Source organism: Aspergillus aculeatus (genome assembly GCF_001890905.1).
Source record: "Aspergillus aculeatus ATCC 16872 unplaced genomic scaffold ASPACscaffold_14, whole genome shotgun sequence".
NCBI lineage: Eukaryota > Fungi > Ascomycota > Eurotiomycetes > Eurotiales > Aspergillaceae > Aspergillus > Aspergillus aculeatus.
The window spans coordinates 1,039,582-1,057,347 of record NW_017962989.1 but is presented as its reverse complement, the minus strand read 5'-3'; the positions used below and the strand labels follow the sequence as shown (position 1 = coordinate 1,057,347).

The 17,766-nt window shown below is 49.5% G+C and overlaps 4 protein-coding genes across 4 annotated transcripts; 1 reads left to right on the top strand and 3 right to left on the bottom strand.

Moving 5' to 3' along the window:
- Window positions 1-4,394: 4,394 nt before the first annotated feature.
- rcoA (putative transcriptional repressor TupA/RocA) lies at window positions 4,395-7,713 on the bottom strand. The gene is made up of 8 exons (XM_020205737.1): window positions 7,162-7,713; window positions 6,901-6,982; window positions 6,502-6,824; window positions 5,902-6,431; window positions 5,220-5,690; window positions 5,032-5,164; window positions 4,881-4,956; window positions 4,395-4,760 (listed from the first exon to the last, which is right to left on the bottom strand). Exons 1-8 carry the CDS (start codon window positions 7,280-7,282, stop codon window positions 4,736-4,738), a joined length of 1,761 nt encoding a protein of 586 aa, XP_020053711.1. The 5' UTR covers window positions 7,283-7,713; the 3' UTR covers window positions 4,395-4,735.
- A 1,122-nt stretch (window positions 7,714-8,835) lies between these two features.
- On the top strand, window positions 8,836-9,959 carry ASPACDRAFT_54091 (sterol desaturase family protein; the record flags this gene model as incomplete). Its single annotated transcript, XM_020202829.1, has 2 exons — window positions 8,836-9,104; window positions 9,170-9,959. The coding sequence occupies 2 exons, from the start codon at window positions 8,836-8,838 to the stop codon at window positions 9,957-9,959; spliced, it is 1,059 nt and encodes a 352-aa protein (XP_020053710.1).
- An 826-nt stretch (window positions 9,960-10,785) lies between these two features.
- On the bottom strand, window positions 10,786-14,141 carry ASPACDRAFT_80819 (NCBP1 family protein). The gene is made up of 7 exons (XM_020205736.1): window positions 13,979-14,141; window positions 13,751-13,842; window positions 13,564-13,670; window positions 13,236-13,503; window positions 12,234-13,177; window positions 12,000-12,181; window positions 10,786-11,890 (listed from the first exon to the last, which is right to left on the bottom strand). Exons 1-7 carry the CDS (start codon window positions 14,037-14,039, stop codon window positions 11,013-11,015), a joined length of 2,532 nt encoding a protein of 843 aa, XP_020053709.1. The 5' UTR covers window positions 14,040-14,141; the 3' UTR covers window positions 10,786-11,012.
- A 1,606-nt stretch (window positions 14,142-15,747) lies between these two features.
- ASPACDRAFT_124368 (GSK family serine/threonine-protein kinase) lies at window positions 15,748-17,346 on the bottom strand. The gene is made up of 6 exons (XM_020196735.1): window positions 17,243-17,346; window positions 16,962-17,134; window positions 16,819-16,902; window positions 16,378-16,726; window positions 16,130-16,323; window positions 15,748-16,069 (listed from the first exon to the last, which is right to left on the bottom strand). The coding sequence occupies exons 1-6, from the start codon at window positions 17,286-17,288 to the stop codon at window positions 15,824-15,826; spliced, it is 1,092 nt and encodes a 363-aa protein (XP_020053708.1). The 5' UTR covers window positions 17,289-17,346; the 3' UTR covers window positions 15,748-15,823.
- Window positions 17,347-17,766: the final 420 nt, after the last annotated feature.

Below are 17,766 nucleotides of genomic sequence, written 5' to 3'. Positions count from 1 at the left end.
AGTAGTAGAATGGACTACCATGTAAGTTACTGTACGGAGTACTCCGTACTCGTGGACACTTTGGCCCAATCGCGGAATGTGTGGTGACCTTCCGATCGGGCTGATTGACTATCACCCACCACATTGAGGGATACGGAGGTTTTATCCTCCTTCTTTTATTTATTTTTCATTTTTGGCTTCTCACTTTTTCTCTTTCTATTTTTTTCTTGCTAGCAGCGGTTACTGTACACTGTATAGAGTCACAGGCACACAGCACATATTTAGTACGTATGACTATGTATGTATAGTATGTATGTACATACTCATCATAGTGATACTCCGTGATGTCGACCCTCCTCCGCACAAATAGGCAGTGGGGAATATGTAGCTTTTGACACAGATTCATTTATGAGTAGTACTCAGTATGGTCACTTACGATTGGAGTCTTGATTATTAATTTCAGATCTGCCGGTTTTGTTCCGTTCTGTGATAGCCATTCGTTGAGACTCGGAGGCCTCAGATCATACCTGAATGGGAAGCGGTACGAGGATGCCCAAGGCGGTAGATCGATGACAGTGGCGAAAAAAATGACAACCGTAACGCACCGAACCGAGTAGTAGTACCGGTAGTAGTAGCTTAGTTTAAGGTACTCATAATCCTGTACCTGACTAGTAAGTTACTGCGTATTCCGTAGTATTAGAGACGACGGAGGACTATCCCTGGCTCCGAGCATGTTTGTTTTGAGACCGGAATAGCGAGGTATGACAGCCCTCGTTTATGAAGATAAGACATTGCCTCTTTTCACTCTCGACTGCCATGCTGCTTACCTAACAGTAGATCAAGTTTCTCGTATCGCAACTGCGCGGTTCTTGAAACAGCTAGGATACCCCAGTCATTTACGCAGCCCCCTACCTGGGCTAACGGGATCTATCTCGGCGAATGGGGGCTTCTTTAGAGCATGGATCCCTCGGGAGCTCGAAGGATCACGATCATCACCTGATTGATTGTATGTAGATCATGGCAGGGTGGCTCTAGTGCACGGATGCGGATAGAGACGAGGACGCGATGTCAATTATAGGATTGAATTCTCAAAGTCAAGAACGGAGTTGTGCTGCTGCTCATCAGCATCAGACTCTGAGGTAGGCCAACTCTACTTACTTGTACTAGTAGTAGAATGTTCATAGTCTATAGTGAGCAAACCACTGACATCAAGCTGATGTGATTCTTTCTGGGTAGAGTAGAAGAGAAATTAGACAGGAGATCCCGAGGACGGACCGCCCGCAGGCGATCAATTACTTTCCTACCCATGGAGTACTCCGTAGACAGACCACGGAGTAGAGTACATGCATGGCCTAGTAAGTTACCTAATAATCTAGTATTTCGTACAGTAATTGTACCTACTACTCATTCAGCCTTCCTTCAGCCTTCGTGCAGCCTTCAAAGTTCAGGTCCATCAACCCCAGGCCCCCAGGCCCCCAGGCCTTGTCATTTCCTCTTCCCCGTGCACTTAAGTTTTCGCGGGCTCATTCGCTGCTCCACTCCACCCACCACTATGCTTTAGCCTAAGCACGTAGACTAGTCGAGACACCGCAAGCAAAATTGAAATCAATTTATTTTATTCGTTATTGTGTAAAAATAAAACAAGAATCCGACAAAAAAACTTGCGACAGCCGCGACTGGCGACAAGGAATTGTCTGTCTGCCAATATCCTTTCCGCCCAAACCCCCTTCCCCTTCGTCCATCCCCCCCTTCCATTATTGTCCGCCATGGACTTTTCTTGATCACTTCGTGGACACTGCGGGGAGGGTCTCTCATTCTCAGCCACTCAGGGCTATCGTAGGTAAAGTCCCGTTACCTTGGCTCCTCATGTCCAGTGACAGCTCGAGATATGGGACCTATAACTTGGAATGATGGACAGTAACTACAGTAGTTATCATGCTGCAACCAGTAAACCAATATCCACCAGAACTAGGTTTATATCTAGCCTCCTTTCTCCGAGTCGGGGTAACAATAAGGTACTGAGTAACGATGCTCGTGCTTTCAATGGGCCCTAGTTAGAGTCCTAAGGACGAATCTCACTGTTGAGTGAAGAAGGTGGATGCTTGATCAAGAGGTGATAATTACTCTTACATGGCCTCTATGAGAAAAGGGTACGATCGGTCTATTGGAATACATTAACAATCTCGATTGAGTGTCGGTAAAAAAAAAAAAAAAGTTAGTGACGGGCCGGGCCTTCTTTATCTTAGGATTGTCAAGTACGTCAAGTACGTATGTACGACTGAGCACGTATGCACAGTACTGTACTATTGACCCTACCCAGTGCTGTGGGGTTCATTCTTCTAGCTTCACGGTATGAGGATCCACCCGGAGTCCGCGTTGGGGGAATGAAAACGAGGCGCTCTTGGTCCTTCCATGCTGAAAGCTCCGTCTCAACACTGGAGCAAGCCCAGATGTACGGAGACTGTGCTCCATAGTGTTAGCGAACCATCAATCTGAAAAATAGGACGATGCCGTGTCTCATCTCCGGTGGTCATTGGATTTCTGGCTAATATTACCGCTGGCGGCTGATCTGCGGTCTACATGAGTATGTAGACAGGCAAACAGGACAAGAAGACGCAATCTGGAGGCAAAAGAAGGACCATTCCCCTTGGATACATCACAAGGCAATGATGCAATACATTCGACCCCGATCAACATCCTCTAAAATCAGGAGCCAAGCAGCTTTTTTTTGCTCTTCATCCATTCCTCTTATTTGACTCTTCAATCCTATCTCCCTCTCATTCTGTCTGTAGGAAGTTCGACTTACAATTTGACCTATTCATGCACGCTATACAGTAAATCTCTGACTTTCCTAGTTCTAGCCTCTAACCACTTACTCTACTTGTGGTCTCCAAGTAACCTGACATCAGGAGTAGTTCATGCACGATCTGCGTGGATGTACAATGCATTAGTGTAATTGTAGCGACCAATATTTCCTTCATGTGCGTAGGACAATCAGCAGAGAGCAAAAGCCCCCAGCTGTTATCGCCGATATGCCAGGTAAGAAACTTACAGAAGGGAGGGGTACCTACCTAGGTAACTACTTCCAGGCTACCACTAGATACTACCTAGTAAGGTAGGTAGTAGTCATCACAAAGCCAGGCCGGGATGGAAATCAGCCGCCAATGGCTCCTCCGAACTGTTGCCGCCACCGAGACACGAGTTGATTGGCATCTCCTTCACGCCAGACTCTTTAGGAGCAGGTATCTACGGAGTACACCAGTCAGTACCTAGTACTTTATGACTACCGAGTCGATCATTCAACGCCCTTCATCTTCCTGTATTTTTTTTTGGCAATCCCTCGTGAACGCCATAGAATCTCCATTTGTTTGTTCTAACTCCGCTACTAGCATTATGCTACTAACTAGGCCACTTGTGTGCTAACAATTTCAGCCATGAAATACTCATATTAAGCCCACAGCCCCCCCCCAACCAAAATACCTTGTACAGTATAGTGTACAGTATAATAGTTGCAGTATATTGCTAATACCACAGTCTGGACGGAGCATACTAAACCCTACGCAAAGTTGGGGCCAGCACTTTGTACTGGACGTACTGGAGATCTCCCGTCCCTACTGGACACACAGACTCGTATTGAATGTGCTTTGGAGGGAAAACTAGAATCGTCCTTCGTAATTGACTTACTGAGTATGTAGGTGCTGACTGTCCCTGCATTGGCCCAATTGCAATGGGCCCGACATCCCAGCTGGGTTGTCAACCGGCAGTTGTGGTGCGTGTTTTTTCAGGTAGTCAAGATACGGAACCTAGACGCCAGCGTGGTTTAGTTCAGCAATGTTTTAGCAGGGGTACTGCGTCATCTCCATAAGGAGAATGCTTGATGGCAGCCCCATTTAGTATTTAAACTTCAGATCAACCGATCAGCCCCCTATGGAACTGTGCTGACATGCACCTGCACATAAATCGTGGCTTGACACCAGTGCTCGATGCAATCTCAGAATCCCTCCAAGGGGGGGGGGGTCGCGGGTGCTTTGGCCCCTCCCAAAGAAAACGAAAGACATATCTGGTTTCCGAAAAAAAGCCTATAGATCCTGATCCTACTTTCAAATCCCGCACCCATGTGCTGGAACTCAAGCCATAAGACCAATTCACGTCTTCTGTTCCCTTGTGGTGGATATTCCTGCAGAGTGCACACTATTGCAGAAAGACAGACCAGCAAGACATTAATTAGGGTTTACGACCTGCTTCGGGTTATAGCTACTGTCGATCAGTAGTAAAGTCCAGAGCATATACTAGATAGACTATTGTGTATGTGAATCGCAAACGAGGTAGCTCCCTCGAAATTGCCTCTTATAGCCAGTTGTGCCACCCTCCCCAAGCTAAAGTGTAGGTAGCATGAAGTCTACACATATATCATTCACGATTCACAGTGCTTTCATTAAGGCAATTAGCCTCTTTTGTAGACAAATTCATTACCGGAAATTCAGCGGGTGATTACTACCAACACAGCCCGATTGACTGATTTCGCTTTTGGTTGTTGAGCTGCGCTTTTGAAGGCCAAAGCCCAGCCCTGTAGGATGGCCACTTACCCAACCGCGCGCGGGAGTTGGGGAAGGACGCGATCATCCTTCGGCAACGCAAACACCCTGAAGCAGAACGAAGCGAGGAGCAGCAAGTTGCAAAATTAAGGCAAGAACAGCAGTTACGAAGACAGAAGACATTTCATATTTGCGCCAAGGCTTTCCCATGTTCAGCCCAATTACCGTCCGGTGTACGTAGAGTATCTAGAAGAGAAAAGAAGAGGAAAGACCGGATGATTAGCAACGCTCATGAAAGGTATCAAACAGGTGGGGAACACTCCGTCTCATGATGCTGATCTTATGATCACAGGTATTGAGACTTACCTCCAGATTCTTGCCCGCATATCACCGCTGCCTGTAGCGAATAGATTGTTGGTGGGACTAGGAGCCACAGAAATGACTAGAAAAGGGGTCAGTTAGGAAGCACACCAAACAACAAGGTTGCTCGGGAGAACATATCGCCGGGAGAACGTACCTGAGTTTTTATGACCTTGAAGCATCATCTGTGCGTTGCCAGTGATTGGATCCCAAAATTGGACGCCTCTATCCTTGGAGCCACTCATAACCCAGTGGCCATCAGGGGTCAAGCAGACACTGAGCACAAAATCCTGGCCTTAAAGTTAGCTACTACAAAGCTGCGGTGATAGCAGAAAGACAAATTACCTTGTGACCCTCAAAGGTACGGACACATTTTCCGCCTTTGACTCCACTCCCAGGGTACGCGCCACGGGGAACATTGAGCTCCCAGAGCTTGATGGTTTTATCGAGACTGCCACTAACGAGGTCTCTACCGTTGGGTGCAAATGCGACCGAGTAGACACTATCCTTGTGGCCATCAGGGTTTTCCAGGCGCTCCACAAGGTAGCCGGTGGTCGTATCCCAGACCCGAACGCTCTTGTCGAGGGAACCCGCAGCGACGTAATGACCATCAGGTGACATGGCCACAGTGGTCACACCATCTTCAATGCTCAGAGTGTAAACTAACTTGCCGTCGAGAATGTCCCAAAGACGGACAGTCTTATCTCCACTGCCGGAAGCAATATAGCGGCCATTGCCCGCAAAGTCCAGAGAGTAGATGTCCTGCTCGTGGCCACTGAAAACGTGCTTGATAGTCCGAGAACTGATGTCCCAAACCTGGAAAACATTGATTAGCTTCTGTAGTAGGTGGGTTCGGCCAATTGCCTTTTGTGGGCGAATGCGTAAACATATAGCAAGTTTCGGGCGGTTGAGCCAAGGGGAGAAAACAAAGCTCATGCGCAGTAAACGAGGAGGATGAGTAGGGGTGGAAAGGCGATGCTGCCAGGCAAGCTTTCGCCTCCTAAGAATGAGGCAGAGCTAGACGTACCCGAATCTGTTTGTCTTCCGCACCCGTAGCAAGATACTTGCCATCCGGACTGAAGCAAACGCTACGAATGTACAAATCGCCGTTCTTATCGACTGTTTCGTCTTGCAGAGTGGCGACAACCTGACCGCTAGTAACATCGTAAATCTGTGCCTGACGGTTACAGCCAGTGGCAAGGTATTTGCCATCTCGGCTAAACCTGACACAGCAGACGACGCTGTCGTGGACGAGATGGTGGACAAGTTCGACATCTAGTACGCGCTGCACTTCCGGGTTGAACACAGCATACCAATCAGCGCCCTCCCGCTTCTGTGAAGCCGGTAGCTCGTCGGGGTTCCAGTTGGCGAGCATGTTCCCGGGGCGATCGCGGACCAATGACTGAGTAGGAGGGGTCGGCCGAGCCAGTTGCGGGGAGACGCGTGGGTCGGGATAAGCGAGCTGATGGGTCTGCTGGGGGGTAGCCGGGCCAGGAGGGGCGCGAGGCCGCTTACCAGGACCTGGGGAGGCAGCAGGTGGAGGAGGGGGCCCATAGCCTGGACAATGGTAAGGCACAGCCAAGTTAGTCACTAGGAGTTCTGTTTCCAACGCCAAGTCGCAACATACCGTTCACAGCAGCACCAGGTTGATATCCTCCGAACGAGCTCTGCGGTGGTTGCGGCGCTCCTTGCTGAGCCGCGGCAGCAGGTTGTTGAAGAGTATGCTGGGGAGGCTGCTGATCCTGGGGAGGGGGAGGGGCAAGACCGGGGCCACTACCTCCTTGATTGGTCATGATACCGCCGAACAAGTTGCTCGGACCATGACCCAAGGCAGGCGGCGGCGCCTGGGAAGGACCAGCGTGCTGGGCAGGGCCGGTGATATGCGATGAGACGGGTTGGACACCGCGAGACTCAAGCTCGTGTCGCAGCACTCGAATTTCCGCTTCGTAGCTGCGAAGCAACAGGCATTAGCTTTCCTTGTGTCATGCGCACTCAAAGTAATCCCCGGATGTGATAGGTCACGCACTCGTTCTTCATCTTCACTTGAGTCTGCTCCAGCTGAAAGATTTTTTGCCGGATCATTTCCATTTCCTGCAGCTGTCCGGTTACTAGACATTCGATTAGCAAGCGGCACCTCGAGGAAGTGGCCCTATGTGAGTTGTTTTTCTGATTCCCTCCGATCCCCCCCCCCCAGTAGATCGTTGTAACGCGATCGAAGAGAGAAGGGAGATAGTTGGTCGCAGAACCAATGCAGGGAGCAGTTAAAATAAAGAAAGGCCAGACGTACATTGGTGTTCAAACTCGCCAGTGCTTCTGGATTGGTTCTCAAATTCCTGACGGAGCTGGTCCAACAACTCTGTCAGGCGAGAGTTGGGAGCGGGAACCATCCCGCGATGAGTGTTATACATAGCGCACAGTTATGTTTGAGTGCTGTCGCGTGAAGAAGCCAGAGAAACGACCCCGACAGATCGATTTTCGGGGAGAAACACGAGGACAAAAGGCAAAGAAAACCCAGGTGAGAGAGCGAAGGGAGAAGAAAGAGGGAGGATGCGGTGGGATGAGAGAAGCAAGAAAGTCGATTTGCTCCGCCTAACGGTTATATCTGTTGTTTGTTGTCTGTGATGGACGACGAGGAGGATAACAGGTTTTGGTGACAGGGCCACAGAGACTGAAAAAGGGTAATCAGTCAACGCAGCCGCATTACAGCGCGCCCTGAAGGATTTGGCGCAGTAGTGAGCTCAAATTGAGATCAAGGTTTCGATGATAAAGAAAAAGGGGATCAGCTTTGGAACCGATCGAGGTAGAGGTTGAAGTTGATGGAGAGGTAATTGAGAAGAAGAGAGGTGGGACAAGGGAGGGGAGGGGGGAGGGTGATTGTAAATGGAACGTGATGTGGTGGTGGGTTTGGGGGTGGGGGAGGGTGAAAGGGTAGGAAGTGGTGGATGAAATGAGGGAGCGGGTGGTTGAGTTTCTGAGGCTGAGGTAGGAGGAGGAGCCTGGAGGAGCCTGGAGGAGAAGGGTGTCGATTCAGATGAGGTGACAGTTCGGTTTAGGCAAAGTACGGAACTCCGCTGGGATATCTCCGCTACCCAATCGCCACCCACTGTTTGCCGCTCCAAGCGAGCGGCTGCAGCTCAGGACACAAACCAAGCACTGCTGGCCAGTTGACCATTTCTTGGCCGGCTACGGAGCAGCAAGCACTGTTGTATCAATGGCTCAGTACTCGGTGGTCAACTGTTAAGAATTAACCTCTTATTGATCAGATCAGCTTTTTCATTCGGCTTGACGGGCAAGACTTGACAGATTATCAGGTTCATTGATCTTGGAAACGGAGGATTGCTCGCGGCTAGTGATACGGTATGAGAGAGAAAGCCTAAGCTGGCTTGGTGCGTAAGTGAGTCTATTATAGATACATATATGTGCTCAATCCATGAACATACCTATATATTTTGTGTATACTGTATACTCCGTTCCCACAGGCGAACAGCCAGCAACAAATTATCGATGACGAGCGGTTGGATTTGTTCCGCTCTGGTGTGATCCTCCGTCCTGAACAGACCATTAGTTGATTGGCGTTCCTTGTATCGGATACTCCACCGGTGCCTGCATTATTTCTTCTAACTAGCTAGGTATTAACTTACTCTTCACGGCAAACTAAATTTACCCCTACTTTTGGTACTCCGTACTACAGTACCTCTTCCTTCCTCTTTCATTTTCTACTCTTCCTAATTCCTACTACCGTACTGCTCCTCCTCATCCTCATTTCCCCCCTCTCCTTCTTTTTTTTTTTTTCTCTTTCCTTCCATTTAAGGTCCCTGTCAACCATACTTCCCTCGTCTCTATCTTCTACTCGATTCCCCAGCGAAGGTCTTCTAATCCTCGTGGACGGTTGTTACTTTCGAGAGCCACCATCTCTCTCTGTCTCCGTTCACCATTCCCCTGTGGCGATCAGGACACAATTATGGATATCGCCCTCGAAATCTGGGACACCTTCATTGGTGATCGCCTCTACTCCTTCCTTCTCCCTCTGTCGTTCTCGTCCTCTGTCTCAATTCCAGGGGTAAATACGGCTGCCAATAGCACACTGTCTCTTTTCGGTGCATCCGAACCCTACGTCTATGAACCGGCCACGCAACTATTCTATCTGGAGCCCAGCAAATACGCCTACCTGAGCGCTTGGCCGAGGAACAACATCTATCGTCAGTTTCTCAGCTTTTTTCTGATCGTCTGGTATGTGATGCGATCCCCCACCTGTCGCGCATTCTCACTGCTAACTGAGACTGTCACGATATTAGGATCTTTGGTCTGATTGTCTACTTCATTTGTGCCACACTCTCGTACATCTTCATTTGGGACAAGACTACGGTTCGCCACCCCAAGTTCCTCAAGAATCAAATCCCCATGGAAATCGCGCAAACAATGCAATCGATGCCGGTCATGTCACTGTTGACGGCCCCCTTTTTAGTCGCTGAAGTCCGTGGCTACGCCAAACTCTACGATACTTTTGATGAGGAGCCTTTCCCCTACTACAGCGTCCTGCAATTCCCACTATTCATTGCCTTCACAGATCTTTGCATCTACTGGATTCACCGTGGCTTGCACCATCCGCTAATCTACAAGACACTACACAAGCCTCACCACAAGTGGATCATGCCCAGTCCCTTCGCATCCCACGCCTTTCACCCGCTTGATGGCTGGTCTCAGAGCGTCCCCTATCACGTCTTCCCCTTCATCTTTCCCCTTCAGAAACTTGCATACGTCTTCCTTTTCGGGTTCATCAATCTCTGGACTGTACTTATTCATGATGGTGAATACGTGGCCAACAGCCCAGTCGTCAACGGGGCCGCCTGCCACACAATGCATCATCTCTACTTCAACTACAACTACGGTCAATTCACTACTCTGTGGGATCGTCTGGGTGGCAGCTACCGGAAGCCAAACGAGGAGCTCTTCCGCCGCGAGACCAAGAATGACCAGGAAGAATGGAAGAGGCAAACGAAAGAGATGGAGACCATTCTCCAGACGGTCGAAGGCGAGGATGATCGGAGCTACTTGGCCGACGGAGAGACCAAGAAAAGACTGTAACACGAGAACTTCTATGTGTCTCCAAGCTCGCCTATCACAATCAACACGGGGACCCCACATCAGCCTGTCGGTTTTAAATTTCGTCCTGGCTCTTCCAAATTCCCCCCTTCAGAATGATCTGATACATGCGCAGCCAACGCTCATCGTTGGCCTCGAGAGCTCGAGAAGAAACAAACCCACGGTTGCCTCAAAACGTCACGGGATCATGATTTGACGGCGACGGAATCGAGTTTATGCGAAATTGATTCCACCCAACTGACTTCTGCTCCATGGCAGGGTGGCCTCACGAGTTCATGGTTCTTGCTTTCACAACACTTATTTGCCATCGCCATCACACTTCCTAATCACCGCTGTACAACACACTTTCTGGTATGATGGTTGTCTTATTAATGCCTGTTCCGTACCTTATGTTCGTTGTCAAAGTGCTTCATTAAGCTGCGCTGGTGGCGCGACTTCGGAGTTACCTTCAACGCTCCAGTTAGGTATCCCTGCAGTTCTGCTTGTACATAAACTTTATATATTTTTCCCCGATCCCAGAACTGGAAACAGATAGATCATTGAATCTTCGGACGCAATACAATCACGAGTCTAGAGCAGTCGAAACCTAAAATTGAATTGGCGACGACAGCGACATTTTATGTGAAAGACAGCATGGAAAGACTACATGATGCGGAGCATGGCTTTGGTGTTTGTTTCGCGGCCCGCTGACATCTGGAACTTCTTAGCCGAGCCCCTTTCACCCTGTCCTTGTGGATATTCTTGAAGTGAGCTGCCTCTACACCACGTCACCGACGCCCAGAACATCAGGTTTCTAATTATCATGGGTGGGATGTTAATTTCTGGATATCTTCCAAGAGATTCGATCAAAGTGAATCCATACATGTCACTCTAAATTGCGCTGATTCGCTGGCTTGATTGATCTTACAACAACACATACTCACACATACGCACCTATGGATACAAAGCAAGAACCAAGCCTAATTCAGACAAATACACACGGTCCCTATCATGCCACAGAGAACTGGAAGTTGCCACTCGGACCCTGTAGATTTCTTATTTTCCACCGTCACCCTCGACAATATCCATATCTCCGTTCAACGGGGCATGCTCCGAAGCAGCGGCATCTGGGACCGCAGTAGGGGCTACCGTACCGACCGGAATTGCTCCGACCAAGGTCTCGATAATGAAGGACTCCTCAACGCCAGCTTTGCGCCGGAACACCCTGAGCCATCGCTGACCCCAGCGCCGGATGATCTCATCTTCAGGCAAGGTACCACTTCCGTCCCCCCTTTCCATCAGTTCGTCGTTACTGCCGCCAGCAACCGACACGATGGAGTCCTCAATTACCCGGAAAAGGGCCTGCATATCGGTCTTTTCGCGTTTCAGAGTCTCGTCCAGGACGCTCAATTGAGGCTCGTACAAACTAGGCTGAGTACGGGCAGCAACAATCTGTCGTAGGCGATTTGTGACCTTCCCAACGGTAGCGGATATCATCTCGAAGACGTGCGGTTTGGCGAGAACCGTACCTGCCTCGAGCTTGTCGACTAGGGCCCATTCGACAACTGACAGCGGTGTAAGGATGGTGTAATTCAGGAGTTTGTCGATAATATTTATACCGATGCCCGGCTGATCGACCCAGTAATCCATGACGGATGTGATAATTTGACGCTGAGCCCGAGGTGACTTAGGGCCGATGGCCAATAGTCGCTCCTTGTTACGCTCAATGCATGAGAGGAAATGAGATAGAGATTTGGATCCCACAAAGCAAATCGCCGTGACAAATGCGTCGGTGGATGGAATCAGCGTATCCTCGACCCCCAAAGACTTAGCTTGCTCTTCTATCGCATCGATGAAAGGTTGTATCTCCTCGTCGTTCGCTTTCTTTCGAACAAGCTGCATAATCTCCTTGCCTTCGTTCGAATACGGTGTAGCTGGACAGTGTGTCAATTCACTGGTCATGTAGTTGGGACCAACCGGGAGATAGTAGAGCAGCGAGAGGGAAGAGAATAAAGGGTAAGATATGGGGCATGATAAACATACTGTCGGACATGTACTTGAAATCAGGAGTGTCTTTCTCCTTCCCTTCCGTAACCAATTCTTGATATGGGTCCGGTAAAGTTCCTCTGATGCGCTGAGCAAAACTTAATCTGATCTCCTTGTCGAGCGCCCCGGTTATGAAAGCCATTCGAGGGTGAACTGCAGGTAAATCCAGATCCTCGATCCTGATAACCAATTAGCTACCAACTGAAGCCAATGGAGTTTGCTCTATCTTACCATTCACTCCATTTCCAAGTGAAACCAAAATTACTCAAATGATGGGAGAACCAATCCAGAAATCGCTGACTGAGGTCAAGGTCGATGCTCTCAAGGCTGCGATATAGGAAACGAATAGCTCGGCCCAAACTTGGAGCGATGGCGGCCGGAGCAATCTTGCAGCACTCGGTAAGTACTGAGTGATAGTAGATGAATTTGTGTTCTGGGCATGGCAGCTGGAATAATTGAGAGAATACTGCATCCACGGCAACGTCTTCCGGCTTCCATTGCGGGCGATCAGTGGGTAATTCACGCAAGCGATCAAAAGGCGTGGCCCGCTTGACGAAGGTATTTGGGGTGAAATAACAATCCACGTCAATTAGATACTTCGCAGTTGCGATTCGGTTGAAGTCCAGGATGTTGATAGTGTCAACGAGCGAGTCACGCAGCAGAGAGGAGGCAATATCCGATGTTGGAGGTACCGTCTCGATGTCTTGGTTCGCATAGACAGAGAGGTAGATCTCCGGAAAGATCGCTCTCGCTCCGTGGCCGACAGGACTTGGCATGACGACTTGCGGGAAAGCGTGTTTTGCGCCGGGTGCCGTAGTGCTTGCAGATTCGGCTTCTTCCCCATCTTGAGCACCTTCGTCTTGGGCTTCTTTCTGAGCCCCGAGGGTTTCATAGATTCGTTTCCATGGGCGAGGAAGGCATGCGAGCTCCCAAGACCGATTGGATTCGCCCTGTAACTGTTTCTGCATCAAGCTGATTACGCTCTCCGTGGCCGCCGGCTTGCCTTCGGTGAGACAGAATGGGTCCACAAGATCCACAAGAGCATGCGGAGTAGATGCGATGATGTCTGTCTTTTCAAGGAGGGCAGTAGCATGGGTCTCGAAGCGGGTCGCTGGGGATGCCATTACATATGGCAAGGTGAAGAGGATGATTTTGACGAGTTCCAAACCGAGCAACTGTCGCAGACAGTTAGCACCTATTCAGTACGAAGAAACGTGCTACCGGGCTACTCGCATCTTCAGAGGAGGCTGTTTGAAGGTCGACTGCGCGTGCAAAAATTTCCTCCAACACGGGAAAGATACCATCTCCCTCAAGGATACCCTGAAGGCAACCGAGGAAGCGCAGGAGGAGCTTGACTTCACGCCACGCACCAGCATTAACGTATCCTTGCAGAGCTTCACCCGCCCTCGTCAGGAGTTCTGAGACGGGCTCTGGATTCAAGACATTTGCGGCAAGAACTGTTGCCGCAATGAAGGGGATCTTCAATGGCTGCTCAAGGACACTGTTTAGTGAGTGTTAGCTCCGGGCCAGGCTATACTCATTCACATAGGTAGTTGCATACAGGTCGATTGCGGTTTCAAGGTACACCCCTCTAATCTCATCATCACCGTAGTTCTCAGCCACAGTCTTCGCAATATGGATAGCGTCGTCCTCTGCTCTTCGGGCGGCCTGGAGAGAAGTGTAAAAGGTAAGCTCGAGGACTGGGGCTACTACACGGACGCGAGTCATGTCATTGCAGGAAAACGTACAGATTCGGCAATTGTGAGCAACTGCCTCCGAACTTTGACAAATAAAGGCTCCTCGTGTCTGCGCCGCTGGCGGCGGTCGTAGTCATCATCATCTATACGTTCCAGACACATCAGTAAGGAAGAATAGCAACTGCCCAGGGTAAAGCATAGGGAACAGATGACAGAACAGGACAAACTGAAATAAAGCAGCCATGAAGCTCATGCTAGTGAGCGAAGGGTGCTACTAACCTCTATAGCGTCTCTTGCGACCACCCCTTGGGCCATGAGGTCGACGTTCGTAGTCGGCCATCGGGGAAAGTGCTAGGTCCTCAAGGGCTGCTCCGCACACGGAATTCAACCAAGCGAAGCGAAAAAAAAAGTGTCTGCAGCTGACGCAGCAAGAGAGACCGGGGTTATCGGCTTCTTGGTGGGGTTTGTCGTCGGGGTGGAAGCGCGTATGTTCTGGAGCAAAACAGTGCCGATGATGCTGATCAATTCCGGGGCATGGGATCCTCCGACCCGCTGATTATATAACCGGCACATCTCTAACTGAACTTGAACTACTACTTTCTTCCAAAGTCAGCTTAGCAATGCTAATTGACTCCCTGTGTTATATACGTACTGTGCCATTGCGAAAGGTTTCATTTCAAACTTGACACTGCAACCAAAAAGAAAGGAGGGGTGGGGGGGGGGCAAAGGGGCAAAAGGGCCGCAGGCTATCTCTTACGAAAAAAATAAGTAGAACTAACCAACGCCGCCTTTCCTATCAACTCGACCCAAAGACATAGCGTCTTCTAAGCGATGGGATTGTGCAAAGACATCGAGATACGAAGGATTGTATGTGTAACATCATGCCAGAAGATACGCGCTAAGGCGTCAGTACCTTGCTTTAGCAATCACACGTTGCCCAATATGGAGCTTCAGGTATACTGTCTGGGAAGTCTAGCGGAGAATGGAAACATGAGTTATGCAAGAGAAAGAGAAGTAAGCTTGTCTGCTTGCGGAGATCAGAGGCATTCTTATACCATACTAGCATGGTAGCTTCATCGTAAGCCAGTCAAGCAGCATGACCATCCTTTGTCAAGCGAACGATGATTGAGGAAAATCGAAAGTAGTAATAGGTTGATGATATAAGGGGAAACAAGTAAGAACGAGGAAAAACCGGGCAACAGGAAATTGGAGGTTTCGACAATTCGAGTAACGAAGCAAAAGAGGAATGAAGCAAAAGAGACACAGATGAGGGCATCTAGAGCTGCAAGTCAAGGAGAAGACCTCCAATACCTATATTCAAGCACACTCACAGGCACAGAGCAATGTGCATCCAAACAAAAAAATCCTCATAATATCTGACGCATTTGTAGGATATACCTGTCCGCCTCTCTGAACAGATTTGCGGCAACTTGTTGCAAGGACTCCTCGGATGGGAGATTCACAATCGACAGACTCAAATTCCGAACGGCAGACTCACGCAATAAGGGTATCACTTTTGTTTTCTTCCCACGAGCTGTCTCAGATAACTCGGTGACTCCAGGATATGACAACTTCTCGAACCCTGCCTGTGAAACGGTCATCATCCCTGAGCCCCTCTTTGAAACTTTTCTAATCGTCGCCCGAGTCACACATCGTCTGTTCCCACTCGCTCTCTTTTTCTTTCTTTTCATTCTGATCATAACCCACCCCCTTTTTTTGGTACCATTTTCCGCCCTTATGCTTGCGTTATGCCATTTCTCTCCGTCTCGCTCATTCAGAAGCCAGCTCCCGGATGCTCCAACCGATGGGTTAGTCCTACAAGACTGACAAACCTTACCCATGTATCACAAATCGCCCAATGCATGAAAGTGAGCCCATCCGACATGATTTCAAAGACTTGCAGTCATGTGCAACGGCCCTTGCACTGTGGAAAGCGTGTTACCCATAAGCTTCACATGCACGGACTCAATCTAGGCGTGCGAGCATCTCTTCCTTAGAGAGTGGTTTAAAATTGTTGATGTCCAATCCGCGGGCCTCAAGTGCAGGGCGCGCATGAGGAGGGACCAGCCGGATGTTCATTGCAGGTGCAATAGAGAGCTCTGTGGGTGCAGACATGCGTTAGCTTTAGAAACAAGCCAAACCCACCCAAAGTATAGGGAACGAACCATGTCTGGAGAAATCGAAAAGACTTGGAAGGTCCCTTGTTGACCCGCTTGGGTGTCGTGAATCGGGTAGTCGAGTGTTGGGGTCTCGGAGCTCGTCAAAGAATGGATGGCACATCGCTTCGATCGCTGACAGACGTTGGGTAGGGGTATATTCTAGTAGGGCGGAGATCAAATCAATGGCCTCATGGGGTGCCCTTCGAAAGACCTAATACTGATTTAGACACCGATTGCTAGAAGAACGAAATGCCAATGGAACCTAGCCTACCTTGTTGAATGGGTGTGGCTTGATTTGGGGAAATTTATGTTCCATGTAATTGGGGTTCATGGTTCGGATCTGTTCTCGCGTAGGTGTCCCCAGAACTTTGATAATTTCAACCAATTGGTCGATTCCCGACTCTCCCGGGAAAAGCGGCTGTCCGAGCATCAACTCGGCCATGACACAACCAGTAGACCACACATCTAAGAACGATTAGCAACAAAGGGTAACGCTAGGGATATAGCGGCGATAGTTACCAATCTTTGTAGTGTAATTCGTCGCACCGAAAATTAATTCTGGAGCTCTGTAGTAACGAGAACAGATATAAGAGACGTTAGGCTCATTCTCGACAAGAATCTTCGCGGAACCGAAATCGCAGAGCTTCAAGATGCCAGTGCTCGGATCCAGGAGGAGATTTTGCGGTTTGATGTCACGATGGCAGATGCCCTGGGAATGGATATATGCCAGTGAGCGAAAGAGCTGGTAAATGTATAGCTTGACCTCCAGCATCGGCATTGTCGTCTTCAGCTTGTTGAAATAGCGTGATGCCCGATAGACCGTCTCCGGTACGTATTCTAAGACAAGGTTGAGGTAGACTTCGTCCTTCTGCAGACCGGTCAGCATGGAGACTCGTAGTGCAAAAACACCTAAAATCTTGTCGCAATAGAATAGAGAAGTGGAGGTTAGGTGGTCCATACCCTTTCGCCATTGGAATAGTAGAATGCTTTAAGCTCGACAATATTGGGGTGGCGCACAATCCGCATGATTTGAAGCTCACGATTCTAGGAGGCTGTCAGCGACCATGCACGCATCGTCAGGTAGTTCGCCCCGAGCCACGCACTTTAAAACGCTTGTCTTGGAGAACCCTCTTGATGGCAGCGTCCTCGCCGCTCGGCATCATCTTGGTCTGGAAAACGACACCAAATGATCCATTGCCGACAATTTTGCACTGTGAATAGGATATCTCCTTGGTTTCTCCAGTCAGTCCATCTTGGACTTTCTCGCGGACGACCTCTATGCAATGATGAGCGATGGGAAAATGGAGTCAGCCACCAGGTTCAGCGCTCAACAACCGACATTGAGGTTTTCCGAAAGAGAGACAGAAGGGGATTCGTGTCTTACCACCAATGCGCAAACTCGAGAACACCCCAGGCCGATTTTGTGACATCACGGATGGCTTGTGAGGATGACAATGAGCGGTAGCTAGAATGACGCTATCGAGAAAAGAGGTGCTTGAGGGTCAACAGCGAATGGGTGCGCAGAGATACTGAAGCAAGATGTAGAAAATCTGTTCGAGGCAGGCTGGCGTCGGTGGAGCACAGGTTGAAGATGGGTGCGCTGGATGGGCGGGCTATCCGAACGGTGGATGTTGAGTGGAGGTGCGCGTGAGATGAAAGGTTGAGAAGCGGACGGGCGAATCGCAGAAGGGAAGGCTCCGGCGACCAAAGACCAATGATTTGGACAGGGCGCCAAGAAGTACAGTACACAGAGAAACCAGGAAGCAGTTAACGCCCGGAGAGAATAGGATTTCGAGCGAACTGCAGGCGGGCGAGGGCAGAGAACGAAAAGAGAGGGGAGGGGTGTGGAGGAGGGTAGAGGGGAGGGGGGGGGGGGGGTGGAGGGAAGGAAAGAGAGAAGAGAGAGAT